At 42.6% G+C, this 22,542-nt stretch overlaps 1 protein-coding gene across 1 annotated transcript; it reads left to right on the top strand.

Moving 5' to 3' along the window:
- Window positions 1–435: 435 nt before the first annotated feature.
- Window positions 436–22,223, top strand: epb41l3a (erythrocyte membrane protein band 4.1-like 3a). The gene is made up of 25 exons (XM_076158311.1): window positions 436–515; window positions 775–955; window positions 3,868–3,997; window positions 4,096–4,275; window positions 4,371–4,475; window positions 4,581–4,623; window positions 4,788–4,863; window positions 5,989–6,110; window positions 6,342–6,438; window positions 6,716–6,803; window positions 9,964–10,116; window positions 10,234–10,331; window positions 10,453–10,628; window positions 12,255–12,359; window positions 12,451–12,605; window positions 12,805–12,852; window positions 12,948–12,983; window positions 14,394–14,594; window positions 14,967–15,587; window positions 19,437–19,532; window positions 19,795–19,872; window positions 20,882–20,926; window positions 21,077–21,175; window positions 21,269–21,349; window positions 21,621–22,223. Exons 3-25 carry the CDS (start codon window positions 3,908–3,910, stop codon window positions 21,729–21,731), a joined length of 2,904 nt encoding a protein of 967 aa, XP_076014426.1. The 5' UTR covers window positions 436–515; window positions 775–955; window positions 3,868–3,907; the 3' UTR covers window positions 21,732–22,223.
- The last annotated feature ends 319 nt before the right edge of the window (window positions 22,224–22,542 follow it).

Consider the following 22,542-nt stretch of genomic DNA (forward strand, 5'->3'; position numbering starts at 1 on the left):
TTAACCAGATGTTAACCAGCGTGTCAGCCTCCATGTAACCAGAGGTTTCAGGGAGGTTACAGGGGTGACGATATTAAACCGGTCACCGGTTGTGCGCGTTGGCGCCGGGAACGTCACGGACAACACGTTTTTGCTTTTATATTATTTCCGGCCACCGGGACCAACGTCCGATGACATCAGTGTGTCTGGTGTTCCCCCTGTAACTCCCCCTGAAACCTCTGGTTACAGAGGGGTTACAGGGGGACGATATTAAACCACAACCAGTTTTGCGCGCGCGATTATTTCCGGCCACCGGGACCACGGTCAGAAATGCATGCATTTAACACCTGTATCTCCTGTGCCTGATCAAGCTCAGCGCACGAGTACTCACTCAATTTGCCCACACTGCATGTGTCCCTGAACGCAGCACAGAGTGAGCCGTCCAGACGACTGCTTCAGTGCGTGCGTCCATAACTATGTGACTCGTATATTTAGAAAGAAATATAGGAATGAAAACCAACCTCAGGAACGATTTGGTAAGACAAATAAAAAATAAAACTAACAATATTCTGCTAATATTATGTACATGGAAAGCTTCTTATGCCAACGCAGGACCCTGAACAATGTTTGTAGCTAGGTAGTAGGCGACAGGAGGAATGGGGCTCTTTGTTTTGACGTACAAGATTTTATGTCGTTTGAAGTCGTTCACTGTCCGTCATTAATACTGAGATAAACTATTAAATCTAAATTTTCCGATGTATTTGTTCCATCCTTTTCTAATTAAACAAAAAACAGAAACTTTAATGAACCAAACGCACGTCGCATAGTGCGTATGCGTCATGACGTTTCCACACCAGTGCGTCCGAGAGAGAGAGAGAGAGAGAGAGAGAGAGAGAGAGACGTCGCCAACGTCGTGAAAAAAAGGAAAAGCGTCCGTGGACGGGAGGAAGAGGGCGAGCATCCTACACGAGGACAGGTACAGAGCAATGATGGATGCTGATGATGTTTGATTTGATTGAATGAGAGGTCATTGATTGGAAAGTGATCAGAGTGTTATCGGAGCTAAGAGGGGAAAAAATCTTATTGGCTGAAACAGAGAGAAAGAGCGCGAGCGTTCCCCGGCTTCATTTCTGCTTCATCACAGTGACTGCAGCTCTGTGTGTGTGTGTGTGTGTGTGTGTGTGTGTGTGTGTGTGTGTGTTGCAGCGGGGTGTTTCCTGCTGCAGGACAGCGCGCTGCGCCGGGACAAAACCAGCAGAGCCTCACTTAATCATGTTATGGTGGTTTGGTGTAATCTTACTATAATGGCTCTCTAATGTTCCGGTCAGATTTCAGGTTTGTCCCTGAACGTTGCTTTTATTTCCTGCAGCTTTTCTATCCGCCTCTAATTTAGTACTTACTTGTTATTTTATGTGTGAGGTCATCACTCAGGACTTTATCAGTTGGTATGTTGCTGAGTCTGCCCTTAAGTTTTTAAAATATTTCGTCTTTTATTGTCTTTTTTAAGGTCACTTTGATTTGACATTTAGTTCATGGTCATTATGTAATTATTATTGCTGCCAAAAGTAAGAGTAAGAGTAAGAGTTTGCGATTCTTGGTTTTTGTGATTATTTGTGATGAATTTTAAAAGGTAAATATCTGACAGATAACTGTAAAAGATGATGGAAGGTTAAGGTAAAATCAAAGTCTCACTCTGGTTGAGGAAGCAGACCTGCACATCACGTGGGAACAAAGAGGTCATATGAAGGCCTCTAGGTGGCAGTCTCACCAGGTGCAGGTCACTAGCCTTTACGCCTGTTTCACCCTGGTAATGCTGAAGCATCCCAGAAGCTGCTGGTTGCTGTGGAAGCGTCTATCTTTGACATTACAACAAACAAACATTACACGTTGCTGGACTGTTGCTGCTGCAGGACCCCGGAAGCCATTGCTCACAAACTGATCCCACATCTGCTCAAAACAAGTCCCCATTGTTTTGAGTGTAGCCAGACTGAAGATGTCTGTGTAGCCCGCAGCTTTGACTTATTCTATTAAGTTATAACATGACGTGGCACTCATGCTACGCTTTGCTTCACAATATGAAAGCTATAACCTGATAATATGAGCATCGATCAGAAAAACCAACTGTTCCCTTGCTCTTTCTGAATAGCTGCAATGCTACCAATGTGAAACAGGCCTGATTATCCTGTTTAACACCCTGAGGGGAGAAAAGCTCACTAATGATGATGAACAAAGCAAAGCAGCAGTCTGTAAGATTGTGCACCTTAGTCATTCCTCCAAAACTCTCCCCTTTGAAAAACTTCAGACATGACAGTTGAGGCTGTGATCTCCCTTGTGGTCATTTTTGGGATCAGAGGTTTTTCCCAGGTTCAGAGTCAATCACTAGGAGCTGTTATAGAAACACAATATATTCCCACAGCACTCAATTTATGGATTTCTATCAGGATATAATGAGCACCTCAGTAAATGTTTCAGAAACGTTTTTAAAAACTCACACACTGTAGTTTTAACATATGAAATGCACTTAGAAATTGAATAATTGGTAATAATAATATTTTACATTTTAATAGTCTGGTCGGAAAGAAAAGCAGCATCAGGTGACGTCACTTTAAAAACACTTGGTGAGTTTTTAATTTCTCTAAAACACACGTTCCTCACGTCCACATGTCTTCTATTCATATCGTTGCATTGAGACGTTAGTGGGAGGGACTAAAGAAAGGAGAATGCTTGAGTGAAGTTAAGGTGGAAAGGAGCTTTTAGAATATACATCCACCAGTGAGGTTTGTTTCATCCCGTGCAATGTTTGGTTTTTATTTAGCAGGATTACTCTGAAAGTTATGGAGGGATATGGATGAAACTTGGTGGAAGGGTGGGGCAGTACCCAGGGAAGAATCCATTAAAGTCTGGTGCTGATCCAAAAATCTCTCTTTATATTATGAGATGTCTCTCTCGCTCTCCCTTCCTGTCTGTCTCCCTCTGATTCTCTCTCTGACCTACATCTTTGTGATGTGGAATAAAAAAGCAGATTAGATCAGATTGTCTCTTGGCGTAATCTCTCCCTCTTGCCCTGCTGCCATAGTAATCCATTAACATGACAGCTTGTCATGTCAGGCCGGTCCCAGTGTGATGACATCATCAGATGGTGACTATAAATGGCCTCTCTTGCTGTGTCTCATTGCATGGGATGAAGGTGTTTGAAGAAGCCCTATGTCAAGGCCACTTCACTTCACTTCCTTCAAATGCAACAATGACATGGGGCCTTATTTTGAAAGAATTTGGAGGAAGTGGTTTATCCTTCTTCGCTTGTATTGTATTATTGGTACAAGAAGCTTTGAGTGCCTCTGTCATTGAGATTTACAGGCCATCCTGTTTAAAACGCTCAGCCTTTTGTCTTCTGCAGGACGAGGTCAAGGATGCGTCCCATGAAATGAGACAGCTCAACACTGGCAAACAACCACTGTCCTGCAGAGAATTCAGTTGTGACTCTGGTTCTGTTACACTGTTACGTAGCCACACCCCCTCACCACTGCGTTTTACTGTCTGTACCGTCTGACTGTCGCTGTTGTCTGTCTGTCCTGTCTGTTTTTTTTTTGCATCAGACTGTTTGTTTGTCCTGACTTTCTGTACTGTTTAACTGGATTGTTTAACAGAAACAGTCTGTAAGGAAAGACATTCCACAAAGTAAAAACAAACAACTAAGCAAAATGTAGAAATTAAAGACTGTAGACATGTTTGGATTTTCTATTTTCTTCTAGAATTACAACAATGGAAAAGGGCAGAAATTCTAGAAATGAAAAAAAAACATGACTTTTAATTAACTTGTAAAAAATTCAACATGGAGCTATTCTTTCTATTCTAAACAAATATTTTCGACTGTGCATGTTTCCACAGTAACCGTGGAGCTGTAACTGTTCTTTCCTGGTGAATTACCATGACGACAGAGGCAGGTGAGCCACAGGAGGCACAGCCCAAGGAGGCAGAGTCTTTCCCTGAAGCTGCCGCCCATTCAACGCCAAAACAGGTCAAGAAAAAGATGAAACATCAAGCAATCAAGCATGAAGTTGAATCTTTGACTGACTGAAATGTTGACTTCCTTGTTGTTGTTGACTGCTTTTTCAGGGCGGAGATGGCGGGGCATCCCACATTCATGCTCAGAGCTCATTTAACGAGGACTCAGCCAGTCAGGTGTCGTCGAGCAGTCGACTGGCGCATTCTCCAGCCAGGAACCCTCTGAGCTTTAGAATCATGCAGTGTAAGGTGTCACTGCTGGACGGCACACAGTTCACCTGCACAGTGGAGGTGAGACGCATACGTATGAAGAAACGCACAGAAACTTTAATGTTTACACCAATTTCTATCAATTTCTATCAAATGATGTATGTGTGTGTCGGCAGAAACGGGCTCGTGGTAACGTGCTGTTTGACAAGGTGTGTGACCACATCAACCTGCTGGAGAGAGACTACTTTGCCCTAAACTTCAAAGACGCAGACAACAACAAGGTCTGCCTGTCTGTCTGTCTGTCCCTCTGTCCCTCTGTCCCTCTGTCCGTCTATCTTCCTGTTTTTGTGTGTTTGTTTCTCTGATCTTTGACCTCTGTCTTGTAGAACTGGTTGGATCCCTCCAAGGATATGAAGAAGCAGGTCAGAGGTCAGTAAGCCCCGACCCCTCACACGTTAGAACTGAGTGTGTTTCAGCATCAGACGAGTCAGACGGGCATGTAGACAGATAAAGGCAGATGGAGTCAGATAGATCGATGGAGTCTGTTTCTCTTTCTCTCTCTCCCTCACTCTCTCTTTCTGTCTGTCTCTCAGGTGTTCCCTGGAACTTCTCCTTTAATGTAAAGTTTTACCCTCCCGACCCCGCCCAGCTCTCTGAGGACATCACTAGGTAAGCTCAGTCACCCATCAATCAAAGCTGAACAAAAATCATCCAGAGACAAACATGAAATCAAAGGATTATATCAGTTTATGAACGACATCATCCGAGCAATTAAACAATTCTTTCCATTCCTACACAGAACAACAAACAGCAAATTTCATCAATCACAACAATTTGACAAATAATGTTTCATATCCTTATAATCTAGATCCAGTCTAAAGCAAACCAATCTGTGTATTTTTACCTGGAGGTCTGAACAATTTATGATTCACTTTAGCCAACAGTGGAGCATTGTAGCCAATCACATTGCTGTCTGATCCAGTTATAGAATGTGAAACCTGCCTTCAGTCAGAGTTTAGGGGCTTGACTTTCATACAGGCTCACTGGCTCGAGTCACAGCCTTTGGGCTCTGCAGGGAAGTTTTCCTGCAGCACAGCTTTTTTGGCCCCAAGTCTGTATTTTGGCAGCGGGAGGAGAGGAGCAAGTCGAGGAAAGATGAAAAACCATAAAGTCAACCAAAATACCAGTGATGTGCCGGGTCTACCTGCGGGAGTCATGGAGCACTGCCTTCTTCAATGAGTCACCAGTGAACGCCCACAAAAATCTCCTAAATCACACACACCTACTAAATTCATTTGACGTCCTTGCTTTTTTTTTTCACTTTCAGTATATATTCTTCCACCAGCGCACGCCTCTAAACACACATTATGAACACAGTTTATTCTGAATGTAGTATTTATGGAGCAAAGTCAGAGTAAAGATTGAATCTCTCACCATCAGCAGCCTGTATTCATTAAGACCACATCTCTGTCATCATTAACAGTGCGGTGGATGATGTGTCTGACTCAGCGAGCTCTCAGACTGCTCACTGCCAGAGCGCTATTATTTGGTGCTGCCCACTGATTTCCCTGAGGGAAATTGTTCAAGATATGCATCATCAGAGTTATAATATTCCTCAGCCAAGTCTTATTCTTCTCATTCTAATTAGTTTCTCTGTTTCTCTCTCTCTCTTTCTGTCTCTCTCTGCTTTCTCTCACTCTCTCTGCTAGTCTCTCTCACTCTCTCTCTGCTTGTCTCTCTCTCTCTCTCTCTCTGCTTGTCTCACTCTCTCTGCTTGTCTCTCTGTCTCTCCAGATACTTCCTGTGTCTACAGCTCAGACAGGACATCATTTCTGGTCGACTTCCATGTTCATTTGCAACTCACACTATCCTTGGTTCCTACACCATCCAATCAGAGCTTGGGGACTATGACCCTGGTACTGTACTGCACTCCACCATGCACAACTGTACAGTGACGCACTAACTTTATATCTTCAGCCACACACAACACTGTGGTGCAATATGTGTGTACTACAAATTACTATATGTAGACTATTACTGTTCCACCTGTTTCAATGTCTCTCTATCTGTAAGTCTATTTGTCAATCATTTACTCTCTCTGTCAGATGACCTGTCTGTCTCTCTAACTGTCTCTCTCTACGTTTCAGAGGATTGTGGTCCAGATTATGTGAGTGATCTGTGTTTTGCTCCAAACCAAACAAAAGATATGGAGGATAAGATCATGGATCTGCATAAGAACTACAGGTCTCTCTCTCTCTCTCTCTCTCTCTCTCTCTCTCTCTCTCTCTCTCTCTCTCTCTCTCTCTCTCTCTCTCTCTCTCGCTCTCTCTCTTTTGTACACACACACACACAGAGAATACATCACTATATAAGATGCCTCAAATGACTTTCAACATTCCATGGATCCACTATCGAATTGGATGTGCCATAACAGATCAGTGTGTTCACTTTGTGTGTGTGTGTGTGTGTGTGTGTGTGTGTGTGTGTGTGTGTGTGTGTGTGTGTGTGTGTGCCCATGCAGGGGGATGACTCCAGCTGAAGCAGAGATGCACTTCCTGGAAAACGTGAAAAAGCTTTCTATGTATGGAGTCGACCTTCACCATGCAAAGGTATGACCATGTACACACGCATGCACATGTCTTGTTTACACACATGTTGCAGGTTGTTTCTCCTGTTTTGACAAAATTGTTTACTCCTTAACTGCATGCTGTTATAAGTAAAGCTTATGTGCCTATGTAGTACGTTTAGCAGTACTGTCAGTCATGTAGTTTGCAGTAGCATTAGCAGTCCTGTAAGCAGCAGCGGTGGTTCGTTCGCTTGATGTCACAGTTTCACAGTGACTCTTGAAATTTGAAGTAATTTCCAAGCGAGGAAACCACTGGTAGCAGAGGATCACATTACAGAGCCAAGACTTTGCAACTCAACTGAGAGCAATGAAACAGTGTGATGGGTTTGTTTCCTTCGGTGAGTCAGTAAAGTGGATCATAGGGGCCGTGAAGTGAGTGCCAGAACCCCATTGTGCAAGTCAAACCCTGTGCATTTGCAGTACACATGCTTACTGTAAAACATCTGTTCTATAGTGCCATATGTTTGGTCACATCTGGATCACAGCAGTTAAGTTTGTAACACAATCTGCTGCACGTCACCGCACCAGGACGCAGCGTATTCATGACAGTGACCGTGTGCAAACTAAACATGAACAACTCTGGTAGCACAAAAGATCAACAGCAATCCAAGTCATTTTTAATAACAATAAGCACTGAGATGTAGCTTGTTTGCATGTTACCGGTTTGCTCATTTGTGCATAAAAAAGTACTTAAAGTGATTGTCAGAGCAGTTAAATGGTCTGGTTTTATCCTTCTGCATAACACTGCTGAAAAATTGGATTTGATCACAGCAGCATGTCACTGAGTTTAGTGCAGTGCAGTCATTGCAGCTACAGGAACTGCACCAATATAGATTGGGGTTAGGGCATCAATCCAGATTATTCAGAGAGAAACAAAAGGCGTCTGTCCCTCAGTGTGTAAGTCTGTGTATCAGTATGTCTGAGCTAGATGTGTGTGAGTTTATCTGTTGTGAACATGGAACACTGATGGAGGGGAAGCAGCTGATGACATATCAAACATGACTGCTATATAAGTTGTGATCAAGCAGGATTTTTGGGCTTTGTTGCACAGAATGATAAGAGGAAATCATATATCATTATCCCATCTGCATGTGGGAGTTCTGGTAGGTGCAGGAAATGGGTTTGGAAAACAATAAGTAGTGGACAGGAGAGACAAATATCACAAGAAAGAAGGGCAACACAACACTATGCCACACTATGCTTATAATGTACGACAAGTCCGACTATTATGATATGTGATGGTTGACAAGACAAATCAACCTTCAACCAATTCAATTTGATTGTTGGAATCTTAACATTGGATTATTTTGTAAACACTAAGACTAAGTGTTTAAGTTATTAGATATAGTGTCGTGAATTTGTGTGTGTGTGTGTGTGTGTGTGTATGTGATGGATGAATTGATGTACAGGTAAAACATTCAGTAGATTATTTTCTACCACATTAAGTTAATTTTAAGTTTGTTTTTGATTTTGATTAGTTTGTTGCACACAAGTAACATAGAACAGTTATGAAGTGGAGCTGTGGGTGTTTTAAGGTAGTTACATGTGTGTTTGTGGTTAATTACTATTGTGGCACTTATTCAACTTTAACTGGTCCATTTTTTAAATCGTGTACAGACAAACAAAATCATCATTAATCAGTCATTAAATATAAATTATAAAATAATACAAAGCACAGTATTCATGTATGAGCTCTTTGGTTTCTGTTCCTCGATCGTCTGATCGATCATCAATATCATGACCTACTTCCTGAGCCTAGTCACACTAATACAGTGGGACGATCGTATTGATCTTTCCACTGTGACTGTTTTCTATTGATTCTCTCTCAAACGTGTACATGCTAAGCAGCGCACAACTAAACTAGATTATTTCACTTTGTTACTTGTTTAGTTTAGATGTTTATTTTATTTTATTTTTGTACAGTTTTGTACAGGAGGGGAAACAGCCTGCAACTAGGCGGTAAATCAACCAGCCTAAATGGCCAAAGAAAGAACTTAAGGAACTGTTTTGGTACCTCGTGCTCATCAGAGAAACAAGTACATGGAGAAGCTCAGTGTAATTGGCTCTTTTCCACTGAATGGACAGAAGTGATAGCTGTTCTGTGACTACTACATAATGCTTCAGCTCATGGAAACTGTTAGCAAATGGAGCGTCAGGATCTCACAGTTTTCGCTGGCAGCACGTGATCTCTTACTGCCTTCTACCTGCCTGCTTTCTACCTTCTTCGTACTGCATCCCAACGCACCCTTTATAACTTCATTTAGCAGTTTCTTTACACCCGCCTACTCGAGCTTTGATGCTTTAATAATTTCCCCATTTGGACAAGCTTTTATTCTTTTTTTATCTTTGTGTTCTGTCTGCCTGTCTGTCTGTTTACCTGTCTGTCTGTCTGAATGTCAGATGGTAGGAAGCCACTTTGATTGCTTGTCTTCAGCTAAGACAGAGGTAAGACAGCTTCCTGTATGTAGGAGTGTCTGTTTGTGTGTATGTGTATTTAATGAGACATTTTAATCATACAAGCTCAACTCCTATAATACTGACGAACCTTTGATCAGAATCTATGTCTTTTATTACGTTTAATAATTCTTACAAGTTGAATATCAAGGACAGAAATGAGCTATAACACATTTTGGAGCAGGCTGGTCAGATGATAGGTGTGAGCTGTCAGTCTTGCCTCCCTCACTGAAATACTCCCTCATCACTCCAGCAGTAGTTAGTGTGAGGTTGTGTGTATGTGAGGTGCTGCTTCAGTGTGGGTGTGTATTCTGTTGTTATTCTGTTAGAAAATTTACTTTTGTTTTACCTGCTTATTAATGTTTTTACCGAGTACAGTTTTTTCCTGCTTGTGATGAGTTTAGTTTTTCTAATTTGCTGCCAATTGGTCACGCTCGGCTGATTTATTAATAATAATTCAACTAAATACAAGTAAAAAGTTGTAGGCAACTTAGGAGCAGCTGGTGTAAAACGTATATAAAAAAAAAAGTTACAATCACACACACACATTCACATACTGAAACACACTACTCAAGCATACAAACACACACCAAACTTTCTCTCAGTTTGTCTGAATTTGTGCGTGTGTTGGCATCATCTGTCTGTGTTTGTGCGTGTGCTTTGCGTGTGTGTGTGTTTGTATGTGTCAGGACTCAGAGGGCGTGGCCATAATGCTGGGCGTGTGCAACAGTGGTCTGCTAGTCTACAGAGACAGACTGAGGATCAACAGGTTCTCCTGGCCAAAGATCCTGAAGATCTCCTACAAGAGGAACAACTTCTACATCAAGATCCGACCTGGAGAGGTATGATGTCATGTTTCATTTGATTGGATGTTCATGTTAAACCTGTGACTTCAAAATCATAAAGGAAAAACTGTATCATCCATCCATCTGTCTATCTGCCTGTGTGTCTGTGTCCAGTTTGACCAGTTTGAGTCCACCATTGGTTTCAAGCTGCAGAACCACAGATCAGCAAAAAGGTTGTGGAAGGTGTGTGTGGAGCATCACTCCTTCTTCAGGTCAGTGTGTGTATGAGAGAGAGACATGACAGAAGTCATTAGAAAAGGAATGATCTCAGAACCCTCTTTCCCTCTCCCTTCCCCTGTCTCCTGTCTCTCTGCCTGCCTGTCTGTCTCTCAGGTTGGTGTCCCCAGAGGAACCCCCGAAACGTTTCCTGTCTCTAGGTTCCAAGTTTCGGTACAGTGGTCGCACGCAGATACAGAGTCGCAGAGCCAGTGCTCAGATCTCCAGACCTGCGCCGCATTTCCCACGATGTGTCAGCAAGAGGAACATGTTGAGCCGTAGCCTGGACGGAGGTACTCACACTGATATCCAATACTCTTTACTAAAACTTAAATGCCAACACTGTTACTTCTGCTTATGATACAACTAGTAATACTACTACTAATGTTGCAACTGATGCGATACATATAATAATAATGAGTAATCAGTACTATAGCCTCCTATTTCTACTACTACTTAATCTATTGTTTATCTTCTGTTCTGTTCTCTTTTTCAGTTTTAATTTGATTCCTTCTGCTATTGTCAATACTACTTCTACTATCATAAGGAGTCATTCTTGTGTCATATTATTATTCATCAAGACGTTAATAGCAATAGGGCTACTATCAGTATCTTTGTTAATTAATACTATAGAGACATTGTAGATTCAACATACTGTGTGTAAGTATATGAAACACAGCTGCACTCATTCAGCACTTCATTCTGTGGGGAGTGATGTCATCGTGAGTAATTCTTTATCCTATTTAAAGACAAAAATTCTGGTGGAGCTTTGACAGTTTTACCATACTTTCTTATATAAAACATATAATAATATGGTTTATGGGATGCTGACACTAAGTGTGTTTGGCTTTGAGCTGAGTCACCCGACACTGAGCTCTGTTTTATCATCGACTCCTTTTTGACCAAATGTTTTGATTGGTCCTCAGCTCCTGGGGCCACGCCTACTTCCTCTCTGTTTGGCTCTCCAGCCATCACAGTGTCTCCCAGAGCCAACGGCAGCATACGGACAGGTAGAGCTGCTGAGCCGCAGTGTTGCTGCCACAGCTCGTAGCTGTACTGCAGTACTGCTACAGCTGTAATTGCTTTTCATTAAGCTGTAGGATCATGGCATGCAGTGCTCTGATTGGCTGAGGGGCTCAGCTTTATTCAGACAGAGCAGGGATCAAAAGACATATATTCTCTTTCTCCAATCAGCTTTGTTTCTCCTTATGTAATCTCACGTTTGGACATCAATCGATGAAAACAAGTTCTTAACAAGATCTTCACAGGATTATCCTCATTATCAAGTGTTTTTGCAAAGCTGAAACATGATTGTGAGAAAAAGAACAACCATTGTGGAACATGTTTCAACTTTTCACAAAGACCCCTGAAAGAGATGAGAACACAAGCTGAGTTGGAAAAATGGGCAGGTTCAGGTCTTAACAGAGTAACAATGTGGGCGGTGCTCTGTGTCAGCACAGTAACAAAGAAAGGCAGGGACAACTGACTTGCAGTAACTCCTCCCACTTTGGCCACACCCCTTTCTAAAACTTGTTCTCAATCATTTCCATTCGTTGTTTGATTTTGATTACAACTTCTGGCTCTGCGGGATTTTTTCTTCAAGGAGCTTGTTAGCATTGATATAATTACTAGCATAGATAGCATTTTTGATAGCATTATTAGCATTGTTAGCTTAGTTAACTTTTAAAGCTACTACGAGCACTGATACAGTTTGTCCAAACACATGCCGGTCTACAGCGCATGTGTACCGTGACTGTCAGCTGGTCGGTTTCCATGTGCTGAGCTCTGAATGGCTGAGCTTGCCGTTGCTTTGGCAACGAGCGGCTATGATGCTTTGTTGCTGATGAACATGATCAGACAGTCAGGCTGAGACCATCTGTGGTTGCCCTTTGTGCGTGTGTGTGTGTGTATGTGTGCAGATATGGGTACTGGGCTTTATGGAGCTTCTAAGGGGATCGCTATCAGTGACCTCATTACCACAATAGCACCAGAAAAGAGAAAAGAGGAGAAGAAGGCAGCGCCAGGTAAAGAAATGAGCAATCAGTTACAATGAGTGAAACTATAAAAGTAACTACTTACTCCTCTCCTCTCCTTTCCTCTCCTCTCCTCCCATAGCTGAGGACATGATTCTGCTGTTGGAGGAGCCGGTGTGGAAAAAGCAGGCAGAGGTAGAGGAGGTGCAGGTGCTGGTGCTGGAAGAAGAGGAGAATACCAGAGCAACAGAAGTCTCTCAACCGAGCCCCCCCTCCCCTCAGAGACACGACACCAAAGTAACACACACACGCACACCATGAAGCTGGACTTCTCAATACATACAAGAAACTCATGTATTATTTTAACCACAGGATCCTAAATCTGTCCATGTAGTGTATAAATCTCACATTGTTGCCTTAATCTTCGTATAAACAGAAATCAGGAGTATCTACTGTGTGTAAACATAGTGAGTTTCTAATGTGTTTGTTTGTTTAGACCGAGCTGACAGACACGGCCATAGATGGAGAGCTGACGGCTACTGAGGTACCACTGCTCGCATGTTATTAGATATACTTTCAGGATAAATACAGACTCTTCTAACATGGACCTGTATGCCTGCCTGTCTATCTGTCTGTCAGTCTGACCAGGATGATGAGTCAGATTTGAAAACACAGGTAATTTTGCTGGCCTTGTTGTTATTGTTTCATCGCTCAGACACAGCGAGCTGACCTCAGATAACTTAAGACAAATGAAACTGTTTCAACACGTCGTCTTCTCACGTTTATTTATTCTGCTTCTGCCTGAGAGAAACAATGAAGAGGCAGCACCACAGAAAGACAAAGCAGAGACTCAACATGATGCTGTTAAGTTTAGTGTTGCTTCGTCAGCTTGTGTTTGTAAGATTGTGGGAGAAGAGAAGAAGCAGCAGATGGAAACAAGAGGCAGAGACAAAAAATGAGGAGAGACTGATTCAGAGAGCTTGTGCTTTCTTTCACCAGTTTAACATGCAGAATCAGCGCTAAGTGAGAGGCCATTGATGGCCCAATGATGGCTCAGCAGTAGCTATGTTTACATTCACACAGTAGTCCGGCTAAGGTCAGTGGTCCATCTAAGGTCGCTTTCACACCACCTTTGTTTAGTCTGTTTGAATGGCAGCTGAATTGCAGTGGTTTGGACAGGTTAGGAAGCAGCAATCACACTCAGGTGTGGACCAAAACAACTGGTTTGATACTGCCTATATTCCAATTGGACCCATTTGACCCTGATTCAGCCCAATAACAGGACCCAAACATGCAGCTCCACTTAAAAGACCCAACATAATAGATGATCGGTCACTTGTGTGGACTCCAGGTGTGAAAGCGACCAAAGACATGAGACTGAACCATTTACATGTAGGCGACTAAAGCATATCCATGCACCTCTACTAACCCCTTCCTCATGCATGTAGCAGCCTCTAATATCATCAGGTATTCTGTCTGCATTTTTCCTCAAGCATTTTGGAAATTGTCTGTTTTCAGCCATCTAAATGTTTCATGACATCCATCTTTGTTTAGACCTTTATCATGAGTTCACTTACGTCAGCTGAGGTAAGCTGTTGCTATAGATTCGGGTAACGGATAGCTAAGTAACATTACAAACAGTAAGAATGCAACAGCAGTCATTTAACGTATGATATCAGAAAGTGCTGGTCAATGTGAGTAATGGCTTGACTTTTGTGTTTGCCTGTCCATTTAAATCCACAATAATCAGAAAACATCCATCTGGTCCTCCTCTTGTACCCTGACTGTGCTCAGACCGATCAAAGCAATATTCAGACCATGGCATGTATTTACATATCATAACTTAGTCTGACCAATGGTCTCGGCCGGGCCAATAGTGGCTTGTTGCTGTGCATGTAAATGTAGGAATTGGTCCAACAACAGACCAGTGGTATACAAGCACTAGCCCTGTGGCTGATGGTCGGCTCGGTGTGTCGGGTCTGTCCTGAGTGCATGTGAAGTGATTTCAAATTTTTGTGTTATGTTTGATTTTTCTCTGCTCTAAGCGTCTCTTTTCTCTATTACGACCTCCCCTCTGCTTTCCAGGAGACGCTTGGGAGTCCTGACGAGGTGGAAAAACACCAGAGCACGATCAGCGCCCTGAGACGCTCCTTCCTGGAAGAGGGAGGAGGAATAGGAGGGGGAGCAGGAGGAGGCATGACGGAGTGGGAGAAGCGGCTTTCCTCTTCACCTCTACGCAGGCTGGATGACCTGCCAATGATAGAACCTCTGGAACCAGAAGAGGAGGTGAGGCGGAGGGGAGAGGAGAGGATAGAGAGTGTTATATCTTACTCTTAATTAATAGAAAGTGTGAGTTGTGTTTGAATCAAATGTCCTTTGCCTCTAGTTATTTCTACAAAGAATTCTGAAGAAAGAAAGAAAGAAAGAAAGAATAGACAACGTATAGTAGTGTGTGTATTGGCATCAGGTTCCTTTCAGTCATTCAGGTGACTCGTAACCAGTTGTGTCAACTGTGTGTGTGTGTGTGTGTGTGTAAATGTGTGTGTCTGTGTGTGTGTGTGTTACCCTCGGTGCATTTGATTTTTTTCACCTGTTGTGTTAAAGGAGGGCGGGGCCACAGTGAGCCACGCTCTTCCTCAGATGACAGTGGGGCAACAGCTCAACCACCTGTCACCTAATGAGAGCCCCAGCCACTATCAACCAATCAGAGAGAAGAGCTACACGCTTGGGCAGACTTATGACACTGCCTCTGGTCAGGTGGTCACTGTGATGACTAAGAACACTGCAGCCGACAGATGCGACTTTACCATGACAACGACTAGAGTTGAGAAGGTTGTGTCAATGGATTCAGGCAGGAGGAAGAAGGAGCAGATGAAGGTCATCCCCCTGTCCAGTATGGAAGATGTCATTGCAGGGGGTCACTTAATAACCATCCAAGAGGTGAAGACACCCACCTCACCGTTAGAACCTCCGTCTGCTGAAAGCACAACTGCTGCAAAAATGAGCCGTGAATATGAGAGCACAGGCGGTTTCATCAGTGGCTACACAAGCTCCAGAGAGGACACAGGAAGAGGCGGGGCCAGAACTCTGGACTTCCTTGGAGACAGAGAATCTGGGATCTCACCTTTGACCCCCATCTCGCCTCTCCCCCCACTCCCCCCTCGTTCCCCTCGCTCTCCCTTTCTCCCTCCGAAGTCGCCATCTGATGAGCGGCACCTAAGCCCCGCCCCTCTTCCGGGTCACCTAAGTGGCAGGACATCTCCCTCCATGGCCAGAGTGGTACGACTATCAGTTTGTCTGATTGGTTGGTTGGTGGTGGCATGGAAACCCAGCATGGGAAGCAAACGCAGCTATGAAATGTCAGCACTGCTAACCCCTCCCCCCTCCCACGGTGCTGTTTCGGCCAGACACCGAAACAAGAAGTATAGCTGAACACTGATGTTCCTGTGACCCATTTCAAACTGAACACTGAAGCTCCAAAGACTGCATAAACTGCATTCTGTGCTCAACAAAGACACATCCTGTTAGTTTGGCCACCATGGTAACAGTGATGTATTTGGTAATGACTGTGACAGTGTCAAAAACACAACAACCTTCTCTTCTCAGCAGAATGATAGGGAAACCTATAGTCAACTTCAGCAATAATCAATATCCAAATATTATCGGAAATTGCCCTGTATGGGACTAATTAATAGAAAAATAGTATTAATGAATAAGCATACAATATTATTTTGACGTAATAATAATGTTAACAATAATGTTACCAGTTATTGTAATATTAAGTCATAATGATATAATTAATAATAGTAATAATAATAATTTTCCCCTTGCACGCCCCTTATTTTTCAGAAGTATTAACAGTATGTAAATGAGGCACTGCTCTGATTGGTTGTCACTAAATCACTGCTGTCCACAAAGGCTCATCTGAAAGTTAAACTCACATGACTAGTGTGTTGTGTCCAAGCAGCCATAGAAGTAATAACCTATGCTCACTGCCGCTTTAACTATGCAGGCTGGAGGTTCATATTTCCAGATTGGAAGACGTTTCAAAACCTTCACGGATGTAGGCTAGCTATTTTATGGAGGCTTGTACACAACATGAAATTAAGTAACTTTCAGACGGTCCCTTATAGACAACACAGTTACAGTAGAGGAGCAAATTGTTTTGCAGCTTATGCATTGAACTCCCCATCAAAGCTTGTTGGAACCATCATTTTCACACAGGTGCAGTATCCTCAAGGATTTATCATTTCACATTTTCCAGTTTGTTTGAAACAAGGATGACCAACTCAGAAGAAAGGCAAGGAGACATTATTTTATGAGATAAGGGTTCTGTAATAGGAGTTACTGTATGTGGTTCTGCCATCAGAGGGCATTACTGATGAAAACATTGACATGAATACAAAATATCATTATCGTCAAAACCTCATGCAGAGGTAGGCAGATTGACACACCTTTTAGAATAATATATTGTTCCTCACAAGGCGCTCCATTAGTAACACACGCACACACACACACACACACACACACACACACACACACACACACACACACACACACACACAGCATTTACAACAGCTCAACTCTAATATTTATTATATGCCTTGTTTATGGCTGAAGCTCACACCACTAACCTGCACTTGTTCCCAGCGAGACAAGTGATAGTAACTCCAAAACACACTCCTCTCCCAGCTCATAGACTACACCTCACCCTAGTGGCTAAGTATTTTGCGTCTTTGAACGCAGTCTCCAATTCATCTTTCATCATAAAGCTGAGAAATATGTTTTCTCCGCTTTGAGGACTTCCTAGATTTCACTCACAGGCATCACGTCTTTTCCTATGAAGTAGCATTGTGTTGTCCTCATACCATTTCATATGTCGGGCAAACATATGACTGCTGTGTAGGAACTTTGTCGGTGGCATGTCTGGGTTTGAATGTGTTTGCTCTTGAACCACCTCCAAACTTTGTCGGTGAGCAACCAGCTCACTAATATATCGCAGTTCTAGGGTATTTAGAGATTATTTGGACATTATTTGGATGTTGTTTTGAGGTTGTCAGAGGTAATTTAGATGTGTTAGCTCATACAGACACAGGTAGAATTAGGTGAGGTATTGATTTACATTCCTGTGACACCCAGACTACAGACTTCTGCAGTTCATCCTGTCTCACAGACTAACTTGTTTCTTGCTGTCATTCTGAAACAGCGACAGAATAACCTGTGGCTTTACCTGCCAGCTCATGTTTAGTTGAAATGTTTCCTTGCTTAATTAATGTGGGCAGAAACATTAAGGAGAAACTAGATACCACAAACATGACAACTCAACCTTTCGAGGAGTTGAAAACGGTTTTGAAAACAGTGATCTCTTCCAACAGGGGGCAGTGTGGAGCTACAGTGTTCTGTTATATCTCCCCCCCACAGCTTCTCCCGAAAGCCATTTTGTTTCTGCTTCTCCTGGGAATAAAAATGGTGCAAAGGGAGTAATTGCAGATTTTATTTAGATTTGTGTTTTATTCTGTTTGGTTGTGTTTATTTACCTTTGTGATCATGTGACTTTGGTTTTGATTGGCCGCCTCTTGAGGCAGTGTTGCTGTATGGTCTGTAAAGGCGAGACTTATTTCTGCTTTAACTGCTTTTCACTTCCTAATGGCTATTCATTGATTACTGACCATTTTTGGTGTCCAGCTCATTTCAACACAACAGCAGTTGCTTAAAGAAGTGTTAGTATCCGAAAAGTTATAATCCTTAACATTTGTTGTTTTACACAAAATCAAACTTTCACACCAATTTTCCATGTCATTTTTGTTGTATGTGTCAATCAAGGAAAAGGTAGAAAACTAGATAGATAGTTAAAAAAAGAAACAGCCTTGTTCTTAAGTGTATCAAGGTACGTAAAGACAGTGAATGTTGACGGACAAGATTTAACTGAAGTTACTCCTTCACCTGATATTTAGTACATATTAAGTTTATGTTTATTCATTATAGTTCCAGTCAGTGGGTTCAAAACTCGGTAGCAACAGAAAAGAAACCTCGGTGACTGACTACTAACCTTGCGGTGACACTTACGTGTAGAAACATTGGAAACGTTGTTCACCAACCTGCCGTTATTATTAACACTCTTTAGCATTAGTATCAATTAGTCGTAGTTGTTAACGTCTCTTGGATATTATCAAACCTTTATATTTCAATGTTGGTGAAAGAGAACATGGGAATATTCCCCTGTAAATACAAAGGATAGGATGTACTGTTTGTAAAAATGTTTTACACTTTTCTTGCTTTTTTATTATTATTTATAATTTATTACGATTTCTTTACAGTTATAGGTAAATTAATGGAATCAATTTTCCATGCATTGTTTTCCATGTATAATGACTGGAACATTACATGCTGTGCATCTGTAAATGTAAATAATACATTTACATTATGATAGAACTGGAAATATTTATTTTGATCACTTTACATTTACATTTAACATTTAACATTCAGATATTTTACTTTAATATTTACATTTGTAGACATAATGTGTACATTTCCTGTCACTGTACATGGAAAAATAATGCATGTGTGTTCGTCTAAATGTAGAGAATTGTACTAAATGATAAAGAAAATGACAGCTAGAAAATGGTAAGAACATTTTTACAAACGGTGCCCAGTAAGGATGGAGAACCTCAGGATATTAAAAGGCGTAGATCCAGACCACATAAACAAGGGGGGCAACTTTGTAGACCAGGAAAAGGAGACACTTGTAGGACAGATATTTCAAGTGTGTGCATTTAGTAAATTCAGCTGGATTGTTCAGGTGGACTCATGACTCGTGACTCCTCCTCCTATTTACATCTTGATGACACTTTACTTTATATTTACTGTGTGGGCTTAGCCTTTATGTCACAGAACCATTTATCTATACAGAACACCATCTTTACCCACGCTCACTTTAACCACTGCTTTAGCCACGCCCACTTTAACCACACCCACTGCATGGCTGGAGTCTGGCTGTCAGCTTTTCATCCAAGTGGTTTTTGTGGGCCTTTATTTCTAACCTGTTTCTTTCTTGCTCTCTCTCTCTCTTGCTCTTTCCCTCTCTCTCTCTCTCTTTCTCTGTGTATGTGTGTGTGTGTGTGTGTGCAGCCTAAGCCCAGGTTCGATGAAATGTCTCCAGAGCTCACAGCTCTGTTGAAGTCGGCCAGAGAACCAACGACCTTCCTGGAACACAACCTTCTGAAGGTGTCTGTCTGTCTGTATGCCTGTCTGCCTCTCTAACGTCCTGCCTGCTTGTCTGCTTGTCTGCCTGTCTGCCTGCCTCTCTGTCTTCCTGTCTGTCTGTCTTCCTTCTTTCCGTCTTTCGTGTTTTGACAACCAATGTGTTGGATGATTATCAGCTGAAATGTGAAAGAGCCAATCACAGCTCATGCTGAGCACATGGCCACTCTTCTCTCAATACAGTGATTATAATCTGAATATGTTTTCTTGTTTTTCTTGTTTTTAGACATCAGAGAAGGTCGAGACCATCCTCGTGAAGACAGAGTCATGTGACCAGGATGGTCCAATGGCAGATCAGACCCAGGTAGCAGCAAGAAATCTTGGGAGCCCACGTCCTCAACCAGGGCCCTGCATGATGCACGTTGATGATGTCATAGAGGAAAGGGACTTGAGCAATCAAGTTAATGAACGTGACACTAGGCATGGCATCAAAGCTGAGGCAGCTAAAGTTAGTCATGATGTCACTGATGATGATGATGATGATGATGATGACATTCCAAGTGATGATGATAGTAGCCAGATTAGTGAAGATGCGATCAGTGTGTTAGCTCGGGTCTCAGTGGAGGAGGCAGTGGAAGGGGCTGTCAGAGAGGTTCCAGGTGCAGAGGCTAACCAGTACAGCATGGACGCTATCAGAGGTCAGAGGTTATCTAGGCCTCTGTCTGTCCTGGGCGAGAGGCAGCTTTACTATGACGACCGTAGCTCAGTCAGCTCAGAGGAAGACGAAAGGGACCGCCTTTGTCCATCTGTGCTCCTCCGACCCTCTGGCCGCTCCCCACATTTGGCCCGTCACACTCAGCCAGGTGACCTCTGGGACAGAAAACACCATGGTGGGAACGAGTCCAGATCTCAGCGGGAGGTAACAATGACAACAAATCTGCCCCCCACCCCCCCTCAAACCTTCCCTAGCAACTTTGCCAATGTCCCACCTCTAAACCTGCCTCATCACAAACTGTCATTCAAACCTGTGTGTCATGCGTCCCACGATCCACCTCGATACAAGGCCCTTCCTCCTCCTCCTACCCCTCCTCTTCATCCTGTGGTTAGCCCCGTCTCTTTCTTCTAACCAAACGACACTGAACTAACTAACTAACTAAACAAACGTACAAGCATTTGACCAAATTTCAGGAGAGCATCGTGAATATAAATGTAACTTTGTTTGAGCTTTTTAACCTTAATGCTCCATTGTTCAGCAGTTCTCTGGAATCCTTTATGTCTTGTTTTCTCCTTTCAATTGTTTCTGAAACTCTCTCTCTCTCTCTCTGTCTCTCTCTGTCTCTCTGTCTCTCTGTCTCTCTCTCTCTCTCTCGCAGGAAGTTCCAGTTATGAGGAAGACGCTCACATATGAATCTCCAATGGTGAGAACCGTGCGAGTGTGTGTGTGTTTATTCTGTTTCGTAAGTGTCCATTTATTAACCCTATTGTATTATAATATTCTATAATAAGTTCATGTTGTGACACATCAACTTATTTATTTTGGACAATAACTTGATTGTGATGCGTTTCAGAGCCGTGCTGACCCAGGTCCTCCAGCAGGGGTGCTGCTGAGCTCTCAGACCTTCACTGCAGAAACATCCAACACCACCACCACCACACACATCACCAAGGTAAGGCACACACACACACACACACACACACACTAACAAATGAACACACACAAATCTCTCTTTCTCTCTCTCTCTCTCTCTCTCTCTCTGCAGACGGTGAAAGGAGGGATTTCAGAAACAAGAATTGAGAAGAGAATTGTAATTTCTGGAGACACAGAGATAGACCATGACGAGGTACCTGTTTGTCTTCCTCAATGTAAACAATAACAACATCTGAGATCAATAACAACAATAACAGGAGTTTAGTTTTGTGACTGGATTAAAATCAATGACAAGAAATCTCATCAATATAACAATAAACATAAAAACTACAATTGAGAAAACTGCTCTACATATACACTGGAGCTCACCCACTAAAGCCCAGACTGGGTACTGGTTGGGTTTGGTCTTGGACTGGGTTTAGCCTAGATCGGACTGGGTTGAACCCGGTTTCTCTCTCGTTAAGGCGTTAGCAGCGGCTCTCAGTGAGGCAAGGCAGCAGCATCCTGAACTGTCCGTCACTCGGGTCGTCGTCCATAAAGAGACAGAGGTCTCTCCTGAACATGTGGTTGATTGATGACATCACAGGTAACGGTCATCACAGGCTGGATCCTGATTGGTTGGATGCCTGGGGGTGGATTGGTGCATGTGTGCAGCGTTGCCCTCTCTGCTTCCTGTTTGCATGTCCTTTGAAGTGTGTAATGTGTGTGACATGGAGGACGTGATTATGAGATGAGAGGGAAATGTCCTGATTGGATCACAAGTGTGGAATATGGTCGGTGAGTGATAAAGTGGATCAGAATTTAGAGAAATTTAAGCATGTGTAAGAGTGAGACAACCGGCCAACTGAGCACAAACCTGATCCCTGATTATTGAGTCAAAGGGATCACCATTTATTCAATCAGGTGCTTTAGTGATGAATCAACTCACTCATTGATGAATCGATCAGATTTTCTCTCTCTAGATGTCTTCCAGTTTTTCACATTAGGATTGGGATTGTGCTAAAAAGGTTTTATGTTAAGAAGATATGAAATGCTCACAAACTGCTATGAAAACAAATTATGTTATGCTAAATGCTATGCAAAGTTAATGCGATATGCTATGCTATGCTATGCTATGCTATGAAGCTTTGTTCTGCTAACAAGCTTTGATATGCTATGAGCTATGGTATGCATTAGCATACCATTATGTTACTAAGCTTCCTGTTGCTGACATGCTGTATCCACCACCATTGTCGTCTTGTGGCCCCGCCCCTTTCAGTTAAAGATTCAATCGAATCCAATCAAGGAAGAAAGTAAAAACTCTATAAGCCCTTATGCTGCTGCTGATGTGTCCTCTGTCCAGTCATGGAGCCAGTCCTCATAACGGCCATCAGGGGCAGCTAGATT

The sequence above is a fragment of the Genypterus blacodes genome, unplaced genomic scaffold, assembly GCF_046128005.1.
Source record: "Genypterus blacodes isolate CSIRO-AG114 ecotype Tasmania unplaced genomic scaffold, CSIRO-AGI_Gbla_v1 ptg000076l_1, whole genome shotgun sequence".
Classification (NCBI taxonomy): Eukaryota; Metazoa; Chordata; class Actinopteri; order Ophidiiformes; family Ophidiidae; genus Genypterus; species Genypterus blacodes.